The sequence below is a fragment of the Heterodontus francisci genome, chromosome 9, assembly GCF_036365525.1.
Source record: "Heterodontus francisci isolate sHetFra1 chromosome 9, sHetFra1.hap1, whole genome shotgun sequence".
Taxonomy (NCBI): domain Eukaryota; kingdom Metazoa; phylum Chordata; class Chondrichthyes; order Heterodontiformes; family Heterodontidae; genus Heterodontus; species Heterodontus francisci.
The window spans coordinates 27,077,821-27,096,540 of record NC_090379.1 but is presented as its reverse complement, the minus strand read 5'-3'; the positions used below and the strand labels follow the sequence as shown (position 1 = coordinate 27,096,540).

Here is an 18,720-nt window from a genome sequence, read left to right as displayed (position 1 = left end):
CTCTTTTGCTCCAAGCCTCCAGAAGACATCTTTATGAAACTCCATTCCTTTTTACTTCATCTATCCCCATTTTCAAAATCTTCCACAAAATCTATCTCCTCAACCTCACCTTTGGTCACCTGCCTTAACTCTTCTCCCAATTACTGCTCGGTGTCTGAATCCCTCCCCACTTCCTCCCTGTAGTGAATTAGCTACTTGGCTACTTTAAAGGTGCGTTATAAGTGTAAGCTGTAAGAAGTTGAAAGAGAAAGCCTTGTGACTTTATGAACACGGCAAAAAAGGAATGGTCTGCCATATTTGATTAAAACAGGGAATAGCAACCACTGACTTAGTTTCACTATGTACCGCCACTCACTGCTTGCCCTCAGGTGGTCTTTATATCTTCTTTATCAATGAGAATGAAACACAAAAGTAGAAATTGGTGTAAATCTCTTCATTACCACAGTGGGTTTGCTTTCAGGTAATCTCGAGAATTAAACTCAGAGTTCAAAATTGAAGCTACAGCAAGCACCTTCACCAATATACAGATCTTCTATATACTCTGCACCTATATACTGTACAAGATCTCAGTTATTGTTAAAGCAATTAACTTACAAGAATGGCAGCTAGGTGACTCATTCCTTTGTGTGTCAGCTTGTTGTTCCAAAGTATAAGTGTTTTCAGTCCTTCCTTCTGTCTTCTAAGACCTTCACAGATGTCTTCTAGTCCTAAAAACAGATTCAGCTAGTTAATCCTCATAACTGACTTGTAACCTTTATGTCCATTTCAGATCTTGCACAACCAGTTCTGAGTGACTGTAAAATATTAGTGTGTGGATACACAAAAGGTAGAAAATATGAGGGAGATCCTTTCACTAAAAATGCAAAGGCGTTAATTTTGGGTGACCAACCAGTGAACGCATTGGTCAGCCACCTATTTCAGCGGCCTTTTGGCACCATGATTTTAAAGCTTCATTTACATTTGCCATATATTTTAGTGACAAGCAATCAGTTTCAAATTAGAGATCTTGAAAGATCCTGATTCAGAAATTTAAAGAGAAAATACTGGCTGCTACACAGTTCTTACCAGACCATGAGGGATCAAGCAATGCAGGTATATATTTCTCCCAGGACATTTACACAAGCTTGTTAACTAATGTGCCATAGGTAGTCCATGTCAGAATTTCGACCCAAAGGAAAATACAAACACAGACACAGCACAGGGCTTCCAAGGAAAAGGGATGAGTAACAAATCTAAAGTACCAAGGGAAGGAATGCATGAACTGTCAGCCTTGGCTCAGTGGTAGCATTCTCATCACTGACTCAGAAGGTTATATGAAAAGGAAGAGTGTGCTGAGTTATGGGGAGAAGGTGGGGGAATGAAACTGAATGAATTGCTCTTTCAGAAAGCCTGTGTGGACACGATGGGCTGAATGGCCTCCTTCTGCGCTGTAACGATTCTGCGATTCTGTGATTCTGTTCTAGGTTCAAGCCCCACTCTAGGAACTTAAATACATAATCTAGGTTGACACTTCAGTCCAGTACTGAGGGAGCTGGATGCATGTTCCGATCAATCACTATACTACCCCTAATCCTGTCAGGAAAAGGACCTAGGGTTCTACAATTGTAGTCTCCCTGCAGCAGCATCAAATTAAATGAAAGACTTGTATTTGTATAGAGACTTTCACAACCTCAGCGTGTCCCAAATGCTTTACAGCAAATGAAGTACTTTTGAACTGTAGTCGCAGTTGTGATGTTGGAAACACACCAGTAATTTGCACACAGCAAGCTCCCACAAATAACAATGTGATAATGACCAGAAAAATCTGTTTTTTTTTAGTGATGGTGGTTGAAGGATAAATATTGGCCAGGTCACCAGAGATAACTCTCCAGTTCTTTTAGATAGTGGATGAGAGAGAGGAATCATCTATCAGTTATTAAGATTTATCTAATAGTGTACCACTGCTATTCACCTGTGTTGAAGATACAGTTGTTTTTCAGGTCTAACAGTCTTATGGTACAGTTAGATTGCAGCAGCTCTCGCAGGTACATGGAGTCTTGAACACTGTTCAGGTTATTGTCTGCCAAGTAAAGTTCCCGTAGTATTTTGTTAAAAGTGAGGGCAGAAACTGTGGGAAGACAGATGGAAAACAAAAGATTCAGCTGCACAAAACTATGAAAATATGAAACAAGTTCTCAAAATGTCAGGGCACTGACTTCAATTCCCAGGAGGTTTAACCTGCTTGGACAGTACATTGCATACTACAGTCACATAAAATTCCTTTCCACATATTTCTAATGGAATTATTCACCCAAGGGTTAACAATTGCATTAAAATAACACAAAGAATTTTAGATGAACACACTAGGTAGTGAGCTACTGAAATTAATTATAATCCTTAATGTTCTATTTATTCTTTGCATCTTGCGTAGAAGACATTTGTTTTTATGATTTGATTTGAATTGAAGTTCAGAGAGATTTTTATTTTAATGATTAAAAATATAAAAGGCTAATCCACATGACATATGTTTGATTTGAAAGCCAGATCTGTGAAAGATCTCCCCACCTCAGCTTGCTCCAAGACCCACAAAAAAGTATTGGTTATTTTTGCATTCAGCATCGATATCAAGCGTTTGCACTGCAAAGGCTAATTCCAGAAATGATCTGCAAAACTGGAGCCCCAACCCCAACCTCAAATGAGCACCCGCCTTACAGCCAGATCAAAATTTCCTCTTCTCACAGCGTTCCATTGTTTCATCCTGCAAGATATTCAGATTACGATGAGATGAAAAACTCACCAAGCAGCATCAGAGGACGACCGCTCAGACTGGCATTATCCAAACGTAATACCCTCAGATGACTGTTAAATTTCAGGCCTTGTGCCACAAAGCATGCTGTGTGCTCCATCAAAGGGATGCCACAGGCCTCAAACTCCTGTAAGTTGCTACTCTGGGGAAATAAATGCAAGCTGTTTATTTAAGGTGACAAAGTGGTCTGAAACCAGACTCAAAGTTATCTGCTGTACGATTTCACGTATGCCCCCAATTGTCAGAAACTCTCACCCACCAACCATGAATGATCAGGAAATCACAGACATACTGTCAACGATTTCACAATATATGCGAACGCAGGGTGAGAAATCTAAGATAGGTGGAAGAAAGCAGCTTTAGTAATTGAGTCAGGGTAGAGGGCGAAGGTCCAAGCAGCAAGTCAATGTTCCTCACTGTCTGGCTCAGCTTGAGATGGCAACTTTTTTGAAATTCATTCATGGATATGAGCGTTGCTGGCTAGGCCAGCATTTATTCCCCATCCCTAATTGCCCTCGAGAAGGTGGTGGTGAGCCGCCTTCTTGAACTGTTGCAGTCCACAGGATGTCGGTACACCCACAGTGCTGTTAGGAAGGGAGTTCCAGGATTTTGACCCAACAACAGTGAAGGAACGGCGATATAGTTTCAAGTCAGGATGGTGTGTGACTTGAGAGTCAACTGTCAACTAGAGAGGTTGATGGACCAGGAAGTTTTCAAAGGCAGAAAGCTGTAATTTGGAAGATAATTCCAAAGAACAGCAGGGTCGTGGCTGAAATATTTCCCCTTCCAAGATGGTAGAAAGGAGGGAGCCGGGAACAAGAAGTAACCCAGTCTCAGAGGAGCAGAGGTTGTGGGCTGCAATATGGATCTGGAAATTTCTAGGTAGGATTGGACAAAGCTATAGATGGACTTGAAGATGAGAAGGATATTGAAATTGAATTGCTTGGAAACTTGCTTGGCAAGGATGGAAGTTGTGAGATTTTTTTGTTGGAGACAACCAGATTGCTCAGGGTTGTGAAGGTGGGGAAGCTGGTGAGGAGAGTACTTTAAAAAAAATGATACTTGAGGTGATGAAAGACAGACAAAGGTTTCAGCTGCAAGGAGGAGAAGGTAAGGGTGTAAGCAGGAAATGTTCCAGAAGTGAAAGTAGGCAGTCTTCCACTGGGTTCAATCTGAGCATGAAGTGAGAGAGGATGATGGAGGCACAGCCAGAAACACATAGGTGATCATGAGAGCCAAACAATATGGCTTTGGACTTGGTGAAGCTGACCTGGAGGAAATTTCTGCTCATTCAGGACTTGATGTCAACAATGAGACTGATAAAGACAGCAACAGCCCTGGAGTGAATGGTGAAGAGATGGAGTTAGATAAACTTAGTGTGCATAGAAGATGACCATGTACTTATGATTTTTGTTACTAATGGCTGGCATGTAAATAATGAATTGGAGGGAGCTGAGGATGCAGCAGTATGGCTCACCAGAGATCTCTATTCGAGCACAGGAAAAGAAAATGTAGTGACTGCATTGAGACAGATAGAAGTAAACCACAAATAAAAGCACAACATTAGCGGAAATGAAGGAAAAAAAGTGGAAAGGAATGAAATTGTGAACAGTGTCAAAGAAAAAGAAAGTCTTGCATTTATGTAGCACCTTTAAGAACCTCAGGATGTCGCAAAGTGTTTTATAGCCAATGAGGTACTTTTGAAGTGTAGTCACTGCTGTAAGGTAAGAAACTTGGCAGCCAATTTATACACAGCAAGCTCCTACAAACAACATGATAATCTATTTTTTGTGATGTTGATTGAGGGATAAATATGAGCCATGACCCAGGGATAACGCCCCTGTTCTTCTTCAGAACACTGCCACAGCATCTTTTCCATCCACCTGAGGGCAGATAAGGCCTCAGTTTAACATTTCAGCTGAAAGACAGCACCCCTGTTAATGAAGTACTACACTGAAGTGTCTGTCTTGATTTTTGTGTTTAAGTCCCGGAGTGGGACTTGAACCTACAACCTTCCAACACAAAAGGCACAAATGCTACCAACTGAGTGACAGCTCACAGCAGCAGCAAGAGCATCGAGAACTGGAGATTTTTTTAAAAATTGATTCATGGGATGTGGGCATCACTGGCTAAGCCAGCATTTATTGCCCATCCCTAATTGTCCTTGAGAAGGTGGTGGTGAGCTGCCTTCTTGAACTGCTGCAGTCCATGTGAGGTAGGTACACCCACAGTGCTATTAGGAAGGGAGTTCCAGGATTTTGACCCAGCGACAGTGAAGGAACGGCGATATAGTTTCAAGTCAGGATGGTGTGTGACTTGGAGGGGAACTTGCAGGTGGTGGTGTTCCCATGCATTTGCTGCCCTTGTCCTTCTAGTTGATAGAGGTCGCAGGTTTGGAAGGTGCTGTCTAAGGAGCCTTGATGCGTTGCTGCAGTGCATCTTGTAAATGGTACACACTGCTGCCACTGTGCATCAGTGGTGAAGGGAGTGAATGTTTGTAGATGGGGTGCCAATCAAGCGGGTTGCTTTGTCCTGGATGGTGTCGAGCTTCTTGAGTGTTGTTAGAGCTGCACCCATCCAGGCAAGTAGAAAATATTCCATCACACTCCTGACTTGTGCCTTGTAGATGGTGAACAGGCTTTGGGGAGTCAGGAGACAAGTTACTCGCCGCAGATAGTGGAGAACAGTGAGCACAGTTATGGTGGCTTTGACCAAATCAATCCCAATGCCACTGGAGAGTCAGAAATGGATGAGAAATTAATTTGAACAAGGATTGGTGAAAGAGATGAGCATGTAATTGAGTGGTATGGATGTCTTTCTGGATTAAATGAAAAAAAAATTGGATTTGCATGACAAAGACTACCGAAAATATTCCATGAAATTGATCATGAATTTCTACTGATAAGCTTTACCAAAGATAAGTGGAACATACAGTGCCATTACCTTCCTAATCAGCTGAGCTGCGGCCACCCAGCCTCTGCTTCCAATATGCTTAGTGAATGAGATGCTGAGGTGTACTGCTGAGTCATAGTACTCCATTATATCAAACAATGCTGAAGCCCCCTGAAATCAAGTTATCATCACATTAATCAGAGATTTGAAATTGTTAAACATCTTTTTCTGCTGAACTGTATTCTTCTTTATCGGAATGTAAATTTGAGTTTTATTTTTCCTAGTAGTTTGAGTAAAGGCACCAGCTGGTAGTATAGTGTCATATTGACCAAGAAGATCATAGGTTCAATCACTAGTTGTTCTGCATTAGCTGATTTCAGTCAATGGAGATGAAAATCAGAAGGTTTCTATAATGCGTGGGCAATCCGTACAATAAGTTGAAAATCTGACCCAGCATCTTCAGTGTGCGGGATGACGGGCAGAAAATCAGAAGGGAAATTAAGGAAAATTGGGTGTGATGGTACACTGCTACAATTCTTTGCTGTAACTGTGCCAAGAGTGATGAAATGTTTGTGGCCCAAGGGTCGCACTTCAGGTCTGTCAGCTGCCTTATTGGGGAGAAGCTGAATGGTCAGGGCAACTGAACAGTGGGAATGACTGCATTCGTTGCGGGTGTCCTGGGCAGCCTAGTCTCGCCTCCCATGTTCCACAGGCATGAAGCTCTGAGTGGGCGGGGGGGGGGGGGGGGGGGGGTGGGGAGCGATCCTGCATGAGGGTTGGCAGTAACATGCAACTGTAACTCCTAAGTGGCTTGGTCCTCAACATCCTCTTCAACACCACCTTCCTCCTCCTGTCTCACCCATTGCTGTGCATCGGCAAAAAAGGGATGAACTCAGGCAAGAATGGGTTAACATCACTCTGTTGGGATTAAGGAGAAGGAAGTGGAAGGTTTTCTTTGTGTGAGTCTTTACAGGGATGCCAGAGTGACGGTGCAGGTAACCTGGCACCTGCAAGATTCCATCAACCTCATGGAGCTTCTCTCATGGAAAGAGATGAGTGCCTTACCACAAGCTCTATGGATTTGTCCTCAAAGGGGGCGAGATATTTAAAGGTGAGAAAGGCCTGTCTTGTGGCCTGCCTTTGGTGGGCATTGTGCACCAGTTTTTCCTACAAATAGATAAGTAAGTGATGGTAAATGACCAATAAGGAGTGTGTAGCAAGTGGCATAGGAGAGGTGAAGTAAAAGATGGGGGGGGGGGGGGGGGTGCGGCGGGGGGAGCTGTGGTGTGGGGGAAGGTGTATGTGTGAGAGTATTAAAGTAGAGGAAGTGATTTTGGGCTTGTGCAAAGTGGTTGTTGTCTATTGGTGGAGCTGTGCAGCTATAATGCAGGATAAGGAAGAGGAAATGCCCTGAACCAGAGAGCATTGTGAATTCAACTCATCTGGACCCAGGGTTTTGATCTCCCTAAATTTAATAATTTTGTCTAGTATCCTTTCTTTCAGTCTTATATTGTAATATCTCTATTGACTTCTATTGCTGTCATTTCCTCTCTGTTAGTGGAACATCAAAAAAGATTAAATGGCCAGACCAATACAACTAAGCCATCGTGGAACTATCAATGTGCGGATCCTACATAGCTTTATTATTGGATCTGCATTCACAGGCAGCAATAGGTAATTAATCCTTCCAATTTAATCCGTCTGGCTGCTGCAGTGACATCCATTTCTCAATCCAGTGCAGTAGTAAGCTAAAAGAGCAGGTGTGAATATTGCCAGGAGCCCTGCCTAGAAAATACAAATGAGGCAGACCCAAGGAATTGTGTTGGGGTCAGTCAGAGTCAACTTGAGTGGATTGAAGTCCTTTGCTACCATACCTTCAGCAGCATTAACCAGAGAAGAAAACCTAGCCTTTTATTTCACTTAATTTCTGATGCCGATAAATGGCATTGATGTAATTTCCAAACAATAGTTCAAATGTGGTGCAGGTTGTATGTAGTGGTTCTGCAGTGAAGGATCAAGTATGCTACAAGTTGAGTTGAGAGTTGTAATTCTAATTACTCCGCTCTAACAACATTTTAGGTAGAATACAGGCTGATGTGTGTGCAGTGTGTTGCACTGACTACACCTGTGGTGTCAAATCCACTTCATCCAGCCCGCTAGCCATCTGAAGCTCCTCATTCAAAAATGAATTGCTTCACCTCTGATATTACTTGCTTGGCCCCTGCCCCCGCCCCTGGTTCATGCTGACCACACTCAGGACAGAGCCACAGATATGTGAGTTTAATAATCAACAGCACTCACTTCAGAACATCTCATCAGCAGAAACAAGTGATCATGCTCAGAGAAATAAAATAAACAGCATTGGCAGTGCCCTCAGCAGCTTGCACTCCCAGTATGGCTACTCTACACCTCCAGTCAGTATTTTTAAAATTCATTCTCAGGATGTTGGCATCACCGACAAAGCCAACCTTTTTGCCCATCCCGGGTTGCCCTTGAGAAGGTGGCAGTGAAATTTCTTCGTGAAAGCACTCCCACAACGCTGTTAGGTTTGGAGTTCCAGGGTTTTAACCTAGCCACGATGAAGGAGCGGCGATATATGTGCAAGTCCGAAAGGTGTGTGACTTGGAGGGGTCTGAAGTACTGTGGGTTACGAAGGCAGATCCTGACCTGTAGGGCACAGCATTTCTGCCAATAGAGGGATAAGGGTGTTCACTTGGTGTGCTCTCACTGAATGAGTTGCCAGCACTGTCTGTTCATTTTATTCCCTTCTGGCAGATATGCCAATGGTGGTCACAAGCAGAAGAGCAAGCACTGCAAATTCTACTGATACCCTTACATCTTCATCCAACTTTGCCCACTCCAAATTAATCAGTTTAAACTGTATCCATTTGAAGATTTCTTCAAGGGCCTCGCAGCTCTCATAGTCTAACTTTTCACCTAGAAAATAAATGTGTTCAGTTTTATTAGAGATACAAATAATAGATTTCTATAAAATATTGTAACTTCAATTCAAAACAAACACTCATGAGATGTTGTGATTCCCAAACTCCCTTTGCTGTGGCTTCTCTAAACAAGAGCCATAAACTAATGTCAGTTAGTGCCAAATCTGAGGCAGCTTTATACACACAACAAAATGAATTGCAACTGCTCTAAGCCAGCACACTTTGCACATCTCACTGTTCTTAGACAGATCTGTGTCCCTTTATTTAGGCTAGATTCAAACTCAGACTCCATGGCACAGACATTCAACATTGTTATTATATAATGTCCTGCATCAATCAGTTGCCATTTAGCTTTTTTAAAAATCCCTTTGTAAGAACCTAACTCAAGGAAATGAAGCTGCTACACCTCAACCAAATGTACGGTACATTTATTTGCTAGTCCCTATAGAATAGTTGCAGGACATCCATTAGACTAGCATCTCTATTGTTTCCGAAAGTGGATGGGCCGTTCCTCTCTACAGTGGATAATAGAAAGTAGAATATAATTGGGAGACCCCAAAACAGCTAGACAGAGAATCATAGACAGTACAGAAGGAAAATGGCAAATCAAGTTCGTATTAGCTCTTTGCTAAAACAATCAAAAACTAATCTGCCTGTCGTCACCTCTATCTTGCTCAACTTCAAAAGTTTATCTCTGTTACCTTAAATTATGTAACTACTCCTATACCTCAACAATTCCTTGTGATGAAGCATTCCATGCCCCAACAACTCTCTGCACAAAGAAAATTCTCCCATCCTCTCTTTACTCGAGTGTTAATTTTAAATCTATGGTCACAGATCATCAATCCCAACTTTCCCTATTCATCCTATCAAAACCTTCATCCTATCTATCTCTGGTCTAGTGAAAAGAACCCCAGTGCTTGAAGTCATTCTTCGTAACTATAGTTTTTCATCCATGCTATCATCCTCGGAAATCTACGCTGCATACTCTCAATGCCTTTCATGTGCCTTTCGATAATGGGGAAAACTGTACACCGTACTCTTAACTGTTGATGCCTTTCACAATGAAATGGAGATAACATGCTAGTTAGAAAAGAAACGTTAGTTGGTAAAACAAGGAAGTGACAAATCATGCAATCTTTTGCCATACAATTTCTAGCAGTTATTTGGAAAACAAACAAATTTTAGCATGGTGATAATGGAGATAATAGAGACTTTACTTTTCTCCATGAGAAATGGAGCTTGAAGTGGGACCACATGCCTGGATTTTCTTCCTGTTGGAAGGTTAGTAGAGAAGTGGAACTACTTCCCACCCATTTGATTCTGCTGCTAACCAAGTACAGTTTCCTCCCAGTGCTCTCATTTACTCTGCAGAATGGGTTTGGAGCAGCATCACCACTCCTGGTAAGTTTACTACCCCAGGAGTTCTGTTGCAATCTTTAAAGGGCTGCAGTCAGTTTAACAAGAGCATCACTTTTCTGCAAGAAAGGGTGAAGTAGAAGCAGCCTTAGGATACCAACAGTTTTATGGGCTTTGCGATTCTTGAATAGATCCTTGGGGATCCTTTTGGCAGACGTTAGGGACAGGAGAGCAAGGTTATTGGTCAGGAAGCCCCACAAGAAAATAGTGCAGGCTGTTTGAAGGGAAGTGGCCAAGGCTACCATTGAGACTCCAAGAGCTGGCACGTAATGCAGGAAGGCCATTGGCACTAATCTTATAAGGGTAGCTATGGCAAATCTTGACACACTTGCCAATACATATCCTCTACCAATCCAACAGCCATAGCTCAACCCATTACCTCTTCTACTCCTTCTTTCAGTATCTGGGTGTCAAGGGAACACACATCTGCAAAGGCAACCTCTACAAATACTCATACAACCTTCTTTTCCTAAAAACCACTCTGCAAAATCACAGTTTCTACCATAAGGGCTAATGCTAGCCTTCAAGAATTTTTGTTTTATTCATTCATGGGATATGGGCGACGCTGGCCAGGCCAGCATTTATTGCCCATCCCTAATTGCCCTTGAGAAGGTGGTGGTGAGCTGCCTTCTTGAACCGCTGCAGTTCTTTTGGGGTAGGTATACCCACAGTGCTATTAGGAAGGGAGTTCCAGGATTTTGACCAACGATAGTGAAGGAACGGCGATATAGTTCCAAGTCAGGATGGTGTGTGACTTGGAGGGGAACTTGCAGGTGGTGGTGTTCCCATGTATTTGCTGCCCTTGTCCTTCTAGTTGGTAGAGGTCACGGGTTTGGAAGGTGCTGTCTAAGGAGCCTTGATGCATTGCTGCAGTGCATCTTGTAGATGGTACACACTGCTGCCACTGTGCGTCGGTGGTGGAGGGAGTGAATGTTTGTAGATGGAGTGCCAATCAAGCGGGCTGCTTTGTCCTGGATGGTGTCGAGCTTATTGAGCGTTGTTGGAGCTGCACCCATCCAGGCAAGTGGAGAGTATTCCATCAGACTCATGACTTGTGCCTTGGAGATGGTGGACAAGCTTTGGGGGGTCAGGAGGTGAGTTACTCGCCTCAGGATTCCCAGCCTCTGACCTGCTCTTGTAGCCACGGTATTTATATGGCTACTCCAGTTCAGTTTCTGGTCAATGATAACCCTTAGGATGTTGATAGTGGGAGATTCAGCGATGGTAATGCTGTTGAATGCCAAGGGGAGATGGTTAGATTCTCTCTTGTTGGAGATGGTCATTGTTTGGCACTTGTGTGGCGTGAATGTTACTTGCCACTTATCAGCCCAAGCCTGGATATTGTCCAGGTCTTGCTGCATTGCTACACGGACTGCTTCAGTATCTGAGGAGTCACGAATGGTGCTGAATATTGTGCAAGCATCAGCGAACATCTCCACTTCTGACCTTATGATTGAAGGAGGTCATTGATGAAGTAGCTGAAGATGGTTGGGCCTAGGATACTACCCTGAGGAACTCCTGCAATGATGTCCTGGAGCTCAGATGATTGACCTTCAACAACCACAATGATCTTCCTTTGCGCTAGATATGACTCCAGCCAACGGAGGGTTTTCCCCCTGATTTCCATTGACCTCATTTTTGCTAGGACTCCTTGATGCCATACTCGGTCAAATGCTGCCTTGATGTCAAGGGCAGTCACTCTCACCTCACCTCTTGAGTTCGGCTCTTTTGTCAATGCTTGAACCAAGGCTATAATGAGGTCAGGAGCTGAGTGGCCCTGGCGGAACCCAAACTGAGCTTCATTTAAAAGGCCAATGCATCTCTACATCTCATCATCATAGGATGCATGCACTCACAAGGGGTAAACTGTTTGTGGGGCTCACATTCACATCATCTTCTCTACATCCAAAGGAAAAAGTGGGCCATAACCAATGCCAAAGAAATAAACCAAAGACAAGCATCAGTGCCCAAAACTCTGATTATACATGGAGAACAGGTACTCCAAACAGTGCATAGGCAGACAGGAGAACCTGTAGAAGAGATGGGTGGGCCTGGAATGGCACAGACAACACTGTTCTCCTGGCAGTAGTGAGCTGAAGGTCTTCAGCCTGCAGTAGAAATAATACAGGTGCAGTTTTTTTGCAGTGGATTTGAGGTGGGTAAGTACAAAGAACCTATTTTACTCTATCTACCATCTCAAATCTGCTCCAAACAGGTAGTAATTCAGAGAAAACTTTAGGCTACAATGTGCTGACCTGTACCTGTGGAGGTAAAGAAGCTAGCAAAATTATAAATATAATTAAAAATATTGACTTACCTTTCAGATCTAAACATTTGATCCTATGATGTGTCTCTGTGAGCTCCTGGAAGTCAAAAACAATAGATATAACATATTCTATCTGAACGATATAAAGGTAAATTTCTATCAGTGCCATCTTGGCTCATAGTAGCACTGTGGTCTTGAAGTCAGAAGTTTGGGTTCAAGTTTGTGCAATATAATCCAGACTGATAATTTAGTACTGCATTGTCAGAAGTGCCATCTTTGAGATAAGATATGAAACTGACTGTTTCAATAGATATAAAAGATCCCAGTATTCAAAGAAGTGCAGGCATGTGTCACAGTTAACATCTCTCCCTCAATCAATACCACCAAAAGCAAATTAAGTAGTTATTCATTGATCTCATTTGCTGGTTGTAAGATCTTGCTGTCTCAACATTGTCCTCCATGTTTATCTACATAACAATAATGACTGCAAAATAATTTATTGTTTGTGAAGTACTCTGGAGGTTTAGTCGCAATTTTACTGTTAGTTTCACTCAGCTCAAACTATTGCTTTGCATTGGGGAGATGCATTTCCCAGTGGGGTTCCCTCTCCTCTTAACATGCAAGTTCTCTTTTTATATATATAGTACCAATGACATGTTGAAGATTATATACTTACTATTTGATCTTGTGACTTCATACATGGGGAATAAAAATCAATGTAGTCTTCAGGTGAAGCAGGGTAGAAGCTGAGGTAAAATTCATCAGGATTTGCAGATGAATTTCAGTGACCATTTTAAGGTAATATATTCTGTCCTTTTTTATATAGTGTATTGATTTTATATTATTTACAGTTAGGGAAATCTGGTAAGCAGAAACGTAGACTTGGTTTGAGTATTGGAGTTTCTCTACCATGGAGGCTGAGCAGCTGGGAGGTGAAGAATTAGAAACAACAGTGCCATTACTGGCAGGAGGATCTAATTACAGCGTGACATATTTACATAGGCAATCTCCATTGCATGGACATAGGAATTTATAGAAGAAATGTGTGAAGATGTAAGGTTTTGAATACATATGTTATATATATCAGAAGCACTGTGTTTACATAGGAGTGATGGTTGACTGATGGGTCCTTGCTACTCTGGTTCCCAAATTTTATTTGTGAAAATGCTGTCCAACTTATTCTTTCGTGAGAAACTTTTCTATCCATTTTATAGTTAATGGGAAAAAAAATCACTGCAAGATTTGCCTTGTATATTTATTAGGATCCTTTGTTAAATATGCATTCACAATTTATAAAATCAGTTATACCTTTTAGAATACTTAATGAGATAATAAAAAAAGCAAAACAATTGCATAGAAGTTCCACAGGGTTCCCCAGTGAGAGTTTGGATAAAATTGTGAAACATGGTAAAGGTACAATAGAAGACCGGGAGAAGTCACTGGAAATTTTGAACCATTATCTTCAATAATACCAGGTCAAGAGGATACAGGCATGGTCTTGTGAGAAACAACTTTAGGCAGACACCAGGAAATATTGCTTAATAGAAAATGATCCACAGAAAGTACAACTGAGGCCAGATCACTGAGCTCATTTAAGAAACAAGCAAGATGGTAGGAAGGAGATAAAAATCAAAGGAGCCGTAGAATCTCATAGGAACATAGGAGCAGAAGTAGGCCATTCAGCCCATCGAGCCTGCCCCGCCATTCAATATGATCATGGCTGATCATCCACTTCAATGTCTTTTTCTCAGACTATCCTCATATCCCTTTATAGCATTGGTATTTAGAAATCTGTCAATCTCTGCTTTAAACATACTCAATGACTGAGCTTCCACAGCCATCTGGGGTAGAGAATTCCAAAGATTCACAACCCTTTGAGTAAAGAAATGTTTCCTTATCTCTGTCCTAAGGCTTCCCTCTTATTTTGAAATTGAGTCCCTTGGTTCTAAACTCTCCAGCCAGGGGAAACATTTTAGCTGCATCTACCCTGTCTATCCCTTTAAGTATTTTGTAGTTTTCAATGAGATCACCTCTCATTCTTCAAAACGCTAGAGAATACAGGCCCAGTTTGCCCAATCTCTCCTCATAGGACAGTCCTGCCATCCCAGGAACCGGTCTGGTGAACCTTTGTTGCACTCCCTCTGTGGCAATAATATCCTTCCTGAGGTAAGGGGACCAAAAGTGCACACAGTACTCCAGGTGCAGTCTAACCAAGGTTCTCTACAATTGAAGCATGACTTCACTACTCCTGTACTCAAATCCTCTTGCTATGAAGGTCAACATACCATTAGCCTTCTTAATTACCTCCATCACTTTTCTTGCAGGCATGCTGCACTACTAACCTGTGGGATTTTTCTGCAGAGAGGCACAGAAGGAAGCCCTTCTCGCTTGTCTGTGGACTCATGCCTTCACCTAGAGATCCCTTTCCTTTCATCCTGGCCTGTCACTTCATAATCTCCTGTTCCTCCAGCCCTTGTAAAGTTTGCTGATGGTTTGAGATACGTTTAAAGGCTTTTCAACAGCTTGCTAAATTTTTGTCTGCCATCTTGTGGTGCTCCCCTTTAATTATCCTTATTCCTTTTCATTTGACAGGTGTAATTCCCAGACCCAGCTGAGTTTGCATCTGGAATTGTGAATAATTGTGCAAATGAAGTTGACTGGAAAATTGAATCCTATTTATGCTCAAAATTCAAGAAGGTCTAAGGCTGTTGTGGGCAAGTTAGAACTGATTTTGCACCTGAAAACAAGAATGTCCCTTTGAACTCTGTGGCACAAATACATCTTCAATATTTTTATGTGTCAGGAAGTGTAGCCTCATACCACCCAATAAAATGGATAAATAGGACTGAATTTTATGAGGCCTTTGGTGGGGTGAGGGGTGGGGGGGGATATTCTTCCAGAAGAGGCCCGGTGACCATCCAATGCCAATATTATGGCTGTTGGCCAGAAGTCCCGTGCCTTCAGAACTCCATTCGGAATACCAAGGCGTGACCCTGGTGGGGAGGGGTGGGGGGGAAGATTGAAAGTTTCAGGTCAGGAGTGGGGGGAGCAGGGAAAACTCTTTTGATTGGTGGGAGGGATAGTGGGAAGGGGTTAAGGTTTAAAGTTAATAAAGGTTTGAGGGAAATGTTGCATAAAAGTTTTTTGGAGGGGAATGGGCATTTAATAAATTGTTTCTTCTATGGGAGTGTGAGCGAGGGGAGTGAAAATGTTACTAAATGTGTAACTTTAATTTTGAACTTTTAGAAGTCACAGAAAGTTTAAGATACAGAAAGAGGCCAGTTGGCCCATCGTGTCTATGCAGGTGAAAAATGATCCACCTATTCTAATCCCAACTTCCAGCATTTGGTCCGTAGCCCTGCAGATTACGGCACATGAGGTGCATATCCAGACTCCTTGTGAATGAGTTGGGGGTTTCTGCTTCAACTACCCTTTCAGATTTGTTCCTTTGAAAAATGCAAATGCTAGTGAAGGGCTTGAAGCTCTTTAAAAATGGCGCCTGCGCGGTGGCATCCGACGCCATTGCAGGGTACGGAGCAGCCGCCCCCTCTACATCATCAGGGGCAGCCACTCCCACCTTCCATTTAAATGAGCCCCTGCGTGAAATATCACGGGGGCTCAGCGGCGGCCACTGCATGTGGGCGGACCACTGACTTCAAAGCGCACCACCGCGAGTTGCGGCACGCTAGTAAAATCCAGCCCATACTGACTCAAGACATGTTAAAACATGATGCATTAGCACCAACAGTGTTTCACTTTAGGAAATACATTTCATTGCAATATTTCTAAGAAATATCTCGAGTCAATCTGCTGAAGAAGTAAGTGATCGATCGGTAAGTTAAAAATAAAATTACTTAAACAGTATCTTGATTTTATTTGCTTCACCAATGCAAAATTAAGTCCAAATCTCTTCACTTTGCCATACTCCTTTCAAAACACACATGTCTGCATATCCACTTGAGACACATTCTTACCACATTCCCTGTCCAGAAGAATTAGTACAAAATCTGCACATGGACTATATCAATGCACCTGTTGAATTAGGCACCAGATAATACATAGGAACATAGGAGCAGGAGTAGGCCATTCAGTCCATCAAGCCTGCTCCGCCATTCAATTAGATCATGGCTGATCATCTACCTCAATGCCACTTTTCTGTGCTATCCCCACTTCCCTTGAGGTCATTAGAATCCAGAAACCTATTGATTTCAGTCTTTAAGGTCATGTCAGGAGTGGGATGATTACAGTGATTGTCTCTAATTTTCCTTTTCCTCCTTTCTCTGGGAAAATAATCTGATTGAATCATAGAAACATAGAAAACTTGTGGTACAGCAGAGGCCATTTGGCCCATCATGTCTTTGCTGGCCAAAAGAAATATCCCAGTGTAATCCCACTTTCCAGCTCTTGGTCTGTAGCCCTGTAGGTTATGGCATTTTTAGTGCATAACTTAATACATTTTAAATACAATGAGGGTTTCTGCCTCTACCACTCTTGCAGGCAGTAAGCTCCAGACCCCCACCACCCTCTGGGTGAAAACAAATCTCAATTTCCTGCTAATTCTTCTATCAGCTACTTTAAATCTATGCCCTCTGGTTATTGATCTCTCTGCTGAGAGAAATAGGACCTTCCTATCCATTCTATGTCGCCCCCTCATAATTTTCTACATCTCAATTAAATTTCGCCTCAGTCCCCTCTGTTGCAAAGAAAACAAACCTAACCTATCCAATTTTTCCTCGTAGCTAAATTCTCCAGTCCTGGAAACATCCATATAAATCTTCTCTATACACTCTCAAGTGCAATCACCTCCTTCATGTAATGTTGTGACCAGAACTGCATGCAGTATCCTAACTGTGGCCTAACTAGTGTTTTATACAGTTTGAGCAAAACCTCCATGATCTTATATTCTATGCCTCAGCTAACAAAGGAAAGTATCCCATATGCTTTCTTAACCACCTTACCTACCTTCCTTGCTATTTTCAGGGATCTGTGGATGTGCTCTCAAAGGTCCTTCTGTTCCTCTGCACTTCCAAGTATCTTATCATTTATTGTGTATTCCCTTGCCTTGTTTGTTCTCCCCAAATGCATCACCTCACACTTCTCCGAGTTAAATTTCATTTGCCGCTTTTCTCCCCACCTGACCAGTCCATTGATATCTTCCTGCAGGCTACATCTTTCTTCCTCACTATCAACCATACAACCAATTTTTATATCATCTGAAAACTTCTTATTCATCCCGTCTAAATCATTGATTATATACCAAAAAAGCAAGGAACCTAATATGAGCACCATGGCACCCCACTGGATGTAGCCTTCCTGTCAAAAAAACACCCACTGACTAATTTTGGATCCAACTTGCCACTTGTCCTTGGATCCCATGACCTCTCTCTTTTCACTTTGTACTTAGCTCTTTCAGCAAAAGAAAGTGAATTCACTGATTCACATGAGTGAGCAAACAAGGTACATTGCCAGGCCTTCAATGTTCCATTCGGTATAAGATCTGCAGTGTATATGTGACATCCGTGCAATCTTTAACAATCTCGGTTCTCTATTTTTTAAATTAACCATTGATTTACCATTCCTTGTTTCAGGACATTTCAACTTTATTATTTCCATATGCATAAAATAAAGATTATTTTCATATTTTTCAACCCACTGCCAGATTAGTTGAAAGCTCTGATCCCCTGGCAAATTGACTACTGCATTCATAGAGTTTCAAAACCTCCTGAGGTCCTGTCTGCCGTCCTAGCTTGCCGCAATATTATGGGGGCTCCTGCCAACTGCTCTCTGCCCGAATTTCCAGCCACTCCGGTTAAGCAATTAGCTGTTCTTTGTTCTCTCTTAGTGTGCTCTTCAGAAAAAATCAAACCTTGCCACGGTGTAATATTTGGCAGCTTTCAGAAAATATGTCCCAAAGGTTGCCACCATGTAATATTACTTTTTTCTTTGGTATGTGAACTATTTGTAAGACTCACAGCGTGTGAGTACAGTGTGAGCATCTGAACAACTCTCCAATAATTCAGAAATATTGCTATTGGACATCACAGGAGCAGATTAGCGCTCCACAGAGTTAATGTCAGGCAGCAAGACATCATTACATGACAATATATTTGACAACTCAATAAGTCAATTTGGAAGAAAATTAATAGTCACTTGGACAAATGTGAATCAGTTAAGGAAAGCCCACATGGCGTTGTTAAGGGAAAATCAAGTTTAACTAACTTGCTTGAGTTTTTTGATGAGGCAACAGAGGGTTGATGAGGGTGTTGTGGAACCACCTTAAGAGGTTGTAAATGAAGGTCACAGGAGGAAATGATGTCATGTCACACCAACCAGGGAGTTGTGGGTATAGCCCGACAGAGTGAGATGTTTGTAGATGTGCTCATGGAGTAGCTGTATATATATGTTTGTGTGTATAT

The 18,720-nt window shown here is 42.2% G+C and overlaps 1 protein-coding gene across 1 annotated transcript in view; it reads right to left on the bottom strand.

Annotated features, from left to right (window-relative positions):
• Nucleotides 1-12,473, bottom strand: part of si:dkey-288a3.2 (protein phosphatase 1 regulatory subunit 37) — a 31,827-nt gene extending 19,354 nt beyond the window's left edge. The window contains exons 1-6 of the mRNA XM_068038142.1: nucleotides 12,356-12,473; nucleotides 8,514-8,614; nucleotides 5,729-5,848; nucleotides 2,777-2,927; nucleotides 1,952-2,107; nucleotides 595-707 (exon numbers count right to left, since the gene is read on the bottom strand). Coding sequence (XP_067894243.1) covers nucleotides 595-707; nucleotides 1,952-2,107; nucleotides 2,777-2,927; nucleotides 5,729-5,848; nucleotides 8,514-8,614; nucleotides 12,356-12,473 — 759 coding nt within the window. The remainder of the gene's footprint in view (nucleotides 1-594; nucleotides 708-1,951; nucleotides 2,108-2,776; nucleotides 2,928-5,728; nucleotides 5,849-8,513; nucleotides 8,615-12,355) is intronic.
• Between the last annotated feature and the right edge of the window lie 6,247 nt (nucleotides 12,474-18,720).